General features: G+C 33.1%; 1 protein-coding gene across 1 annotated transcript; it reads right to left on the bottom strand.

Moving 5' to 3' along the window:
* Positions 1-1918: 1918 nt before the first annotated feature.
* On the bottom strand, positions 1919-2819 carry LOC131056151 (17.8 kDa class I heat shock protein). Its single transcript, XM_057990500.2, has 2 exons — positions 2535-2819; positions 1919-2428 (listed from the first exon to the last, which is right to left on the bottom strand). Exons 1-2 carry the CDS (start codon positions 2752-2754, stop codon positions 2160-2162), a joined length of 489 nt encoding a protein of 162 aa, XP_057846483.1. The 5' UTR covers positions 2755-2819; the 3' UTR covers positions 1919-2159.
* Between the last annotated feature and the right edge of the window lie 2466 nt (positions 2820-5285).

Raw genomic sequence — 5285 nt, forward strand, 5'->3', positions numbered from 1 at the left:
AGAGAATGGCTTTAGTGGCTTGGGACAAGGTTTGTAGATCGAAAAGCAAGGGTGGTCTGGGTTTGAGGAGAACCAAGACTCCTAATGAAGCTCTTTTGTCCAAACAGACATGGAGATTGTTCCACTCTGACAGTGAGTGGTGTGAAATTTGGAAAAGTAAGTATCCTCTCTTGTCTTCATCTCTTTTCTCTTTCATCAACTCTGATTTTAGCATCAATGGCTCTCACATTTGGAACCATGCTTCTAAGTGTAAAGACAACATAACTAAAGGGGTTAAATGGAGAGTTGGTAATGGTAGGAAAGTCAGATTTTGGGAAGATCCCTGGTTGCTTGATAAGCCTTTTCTGGAAATCCTTGACTATCAAAGTCAGATCAACTCCAATCAAACAACAAGGGTGCTATTGAACCATGCCCAACTTCAATACCCAACAACTAAAAATGGTATCAAAGTTAACACAACTCAAGTAACAAAACAAATAATTAACATTTAAAAATCTAGCAAACACAATTTATTCATTGATGAGGCACAACTTTCTTGATTCATGAGCTATTACAAAATATCTCAAGGAAATAGTTCATGGGATTGTGGGTACACACTTAACCTAGATTCACTTTAAGGGCATGGACCCCAAGAAAAAGGTGAAAATCCACAAGCACAAAAGAAAGGAAAAAATGCACAACCGAAGGTCAACACATATATTGTGGCATTAAATAATTTAATCCAAACATACACATTTATAATAATTTTAGTATTATAAAAATACCAACACTATAACAAAAAATGGTGTGAGAGAATACCAAATGATGATAATAAATAATTTATATAAATATGAATGAATCAAAACCCAAATTATTAATTACATGAATTACAACTTTTCACTATTTTCAAAGGTCCCATGGATCCATTTATATAGATGAAAAAAAGTTAAATGAAACACAAAGAAAAATATTACAACAATAATAAGCCACCTCTAAGGTGTTCCGATAATTAAAAAAAATAACAAAAGATAATAGATGTCTATACTACTTAGAGCAACCCTAAGCTTAGAGCAACCCTAAGCTGTGGAGAAGAAGATCATAGTGAAATATAAGAAAAGTGATCCTAAACTAATCAATGTATATAACCTAGGATTAATGATTCTCCTATAGATCATAGTGAAATATAATAAAAGTGAAATATAATCTAGGATTAATGATTCTCCTATATATCATTGAGAATATGAACAAGAATCTAGTGCCTAGGTTTTTGAGTGTTTATCTTGAAGTGTGTGTGGGGCTAATCAAGATGAGTATGAAGATTTGTAATGTTTTCACAAATGTGTAACTGCCCAATCAACAAATATGCAATGAATACATAAATACCTTAAAAGAATGCATACATGCTCTTAACAAATGTTTAATTACGGAATCAATAAATAAACCATAAAAATTAGCTAAAAGTAGCACTCTCATTAGAAAAAAATAATTATGCATGTCAAATAGCATTTTCATTACTATCGAGATAGAGTGAGAATGAAGTAGAGATTGTCGTAAATTCGTAATGTCCACTTTCGACTTAAATAATTTCAATACATTATTATTGTATTTGAAAAAGAGCCTAAGAGAATTGGCGAAAGTTTCGAGTCATAGCTTCAACTCTTATGAATAAGTGATTTTGATTCATAGCTTTTTAGTGGTGTAGGCCCATTTATTCACCAGCCCACTTTATCAAGAAAACCGCATCCAGATTCCAAACAGTATCCGCACAACTTTATAGAGAGCATTTTCTTTACAACTGTATAGATATTTTTGTAGCCAATAGTACGGACTTAATTAGAGGCGCTAGAGATAGTAAATTCACGTTTCTACCTGTAAACCCTACTCTGTCCCCTCCTCTCTCGCACCTCTTGCACGCCGATAATGTAACAACAAGAAGAGATGATTCAAATAACTTTTTATATTAATATTATATTTGCAATTATTACATTCGATTTATTACAATAATCACATTACCTTAAGCTTTTAAGATATTAAAACTCTAAACACTAACCCCAACACATATCAACCAGTCAGTGAAAAGCTCGAAAATACTTCACACAAAATCACACAATATCACTCAAAGCGAAAATCCTTAGAAGCTGAAATAGAATTCAATGACAATTTGATATCCCTTCCTCTTTTTAGCCAGAGATTTCAATAGATTTGACTTCAGGCTGAGGTTGAGGCTGCTTCGGAACTGTGACAGTGAGAACTCCATTTTCCATGCCAGCTTTAACCTCATCCACCTTCGCATTCTCAGGTAGCCTGAAGCGCCTCAGGAATCTACCTCGCGAGCGTTCAATACGGTGATATTTCTCATTCTTCTTCTCCTCTTCTTTGCTGCGTTCTCCACTTATCTGAAGAATTCGGCCGTCTTCAACTTCAATTTTTACCTCTTCTTTCTTCAGTCCTGCAACAAAGTAATCACATTCCATTTAAAATATTTTCAATTGATGGAAAATTTGTTCAAACAAAACAGAATTGTTAGGTGAGAAAAACAAAAAATCAATAAATACCAGGAAGATCAGCCTTGAAAATGTGTGCATCGGGGGTTTCCTTCCAATCGATCTGTGTATTTGCTACAGCGGCTGCAACACTTGCAAAATCCGTCGAGGGCCTTGCTATATCCTTAAATATTGAAGAATCAAAAACCTGAAAAGGATCGCACACATCCAGTGAAAATGGATCGTACACAGCGGAAGATCTCCTGCCCCAAAGACTTGGAATAAGAGACATTTGTTAACACTTCACGATGAAAGCTCTACAAATCAGAACTGCTGCTTAAAATGTCTTAATGCTGGGTCAATTCTAAATTGCTCATATATATAATGCTAAAAGGTTGCAGCAATAAGAAGACTGGCAAAACTAGAGTTGTTCTAGACGTTTCCCGAAGCTACCAGAGTCTTCTAGCGGTTATGGCAACCGCTACAGTTTAGACATGGGATTATGTTATTCTAGAGCATTCGTGTGGCATATAGAATGGGACACTTGGCTTCCATCCAGAGTATGTTAAAACCGAACGTTCGTGTCCATGGGGATCACTATTTCCGACCCCCCCGCAAATAAAGATTTCAATCTTCATACAGAGAAATACTACAAAGGTACTGTAATGCTTTTGCATTTATGACAATTCCTATTTAATTTTAAGTTTATTTTGGAAATTCTAATATATTTGGAAATTCTAATCTATTTGGAAATTCTAATATATTAAAGTCTGATTTTTTTATTTTTTTAATCTTTTTAATATATTTGTTTTTATTCATGTTTTATCTGTATTTATTTCTACATATTTGTTTTATTCATTAGTCTAGAATTTTAGATATTCATTTAATTCGAAGATCTATCACTTTCTATTATAGATTATTCATTAGTCTAGAATTTTAGACATTCATTTCTAATCCAAAGATCTAGCATTCTCTATAGTATAATATTTTTGCAATGTGCAAGATTGTCACAAATCTAACTCATTTTATTTTTTTTTGTTTTAAAGTTAAAATTATCGTTTCTTTTCATCTTCCATTAGGCATTGGAAGCCAACTTGATACATGTTTTTGTGACAATTAATGGTGTCTCAATAGGTTTTTTCATAACACAAGTTAATCACCATGAATCATTTAAAAACCCCATGCATTGAAGAGAAAAATTATTCTTGGAACACTTTATTGGGAGTACTTAAAGAAATATAGACCTCATCAAATTCATCTAGAACACTACATACCTAATTGTTGTCTTCAATATTCTTTCAAGATTATGAAGTTGGTCTAATGAAGAGGACAATTGAAGAGAACATGACAATCTCCCCAAGGTGATTTCCAATATAATCATTCATTGTTCGCTACCAAATATGAGAGATGTGTTAAATAAACAAGAGAAACATATAGTTTGTTAGATTAATCATGCAAGTTATAATGTAGGTTTAGGCCTTGGATAAAATTTGTGAAGCTTGAGTTCAAGTTTGCATAATTTGTGGATTTGACCTACATAGAATTTCATGTTTGTTATAAATCAATATTAGTGAGCAATATAAGGGTTATTGTAATGCTTCAAGCAAACTACTTAGAGCATTATTAAAGTGAACCTTTCTTTTTTAAAATAGTGATAACAAGGACAAGTCAAAGACATGGCACACTACACATTATCATGAACAACTAGTATAGTATGAAACACAATGACACCCACATAAGACAACATCACCCTTTTTCCAAGATAAGTGACACAAGGGAAAAGAACAATTCTACCATGAGACAAGACATTAAGGTTATCATATAAAATGATGCATGGAAGAAATGAAGAATTTGCAAAACCCTTAGGACATCTTTCTAGGGTGATCTCATAGTAGTGGGTTACACTTTAACCTATGGATGAAAATTGAAGTTAGCAAAATAGTAATTTAACAAGCACCTTCATATGAACATATGTGTTCAAATTAAGTCTCTTTTTTGAGATTCGTACAAAAAAGAAGCCTTCGTTCGACTGATAATATCTCTACTAAACCACTCTCCAAACCCACTAGTTATGAAAATGGCCAAAAATGTTTTCTTCTCTTAGAGGCCACACTCTTCCTTTGATCCAAACACCCTAGCAATGTATAAGGATTAATCTCATTCTAACACTTCAAGAAAGTATTAAAAATGTATTTCCAACCTTGATACCAACTTTAATACTCCAAGACAATATTAGAGTTGGTCCAACTTTGATTCTCAACAAGATAGTATTGAAGTTGGTAGAACTTTAATACTTATTAATAAGATGATCTTGAAGTTGGCTTAGCCCAAATACCTGACAAAACTATATTAATGTTGGCCCAAATTTGATACATAGAAAGGACATGATATCATAGTTGGTCCAACTTTGATATTTGGAAAAGGGTGGTGATAGAGTTAGACCAACTTCAATATCCCCAACCAACAACAAAAGCAATACCAAAGTTGGCCCAACTCTAGTACCCTAATTATTAGGAAAATGGTGTCTTAACCTTATAATTATATAAGGTTTGTGTTGACTTGAATTTCATCATCAGAATACTATAGGTACAACACGTTAGTTTTACAAAATACAAAGGAAATGCTACAGGAAATCCAAATTCAACCAATGAAACTACATGAAATGAATATTAAAATAAAAACATTATTTTTACCTTCATGGTTTAAGTCTCATTGTGTCCTAACTCCAGTGTTCTTGGTTGCAGATGATGTGCTCTTAGATAATAACTGATAGCTTCCAAGATGGCATATGAAGAATGGACTAATAACTGATAGTTAACTGAT

This window comes from Cryptomeria japonica, chromosome 5 (genome assembly GCF_030272615.1).
Source record: "Cryptomeria japonica chromosome 5, Sugi_1.0, whole genome shotgun sequence".
Classification (NCBI taxonomy): Eukaryota; Viridiplantae; Streptophyta; class Pinopsida; order Cupressales; family Cupressaceae; genus Cryptomeria; species Cryptomeria japonica.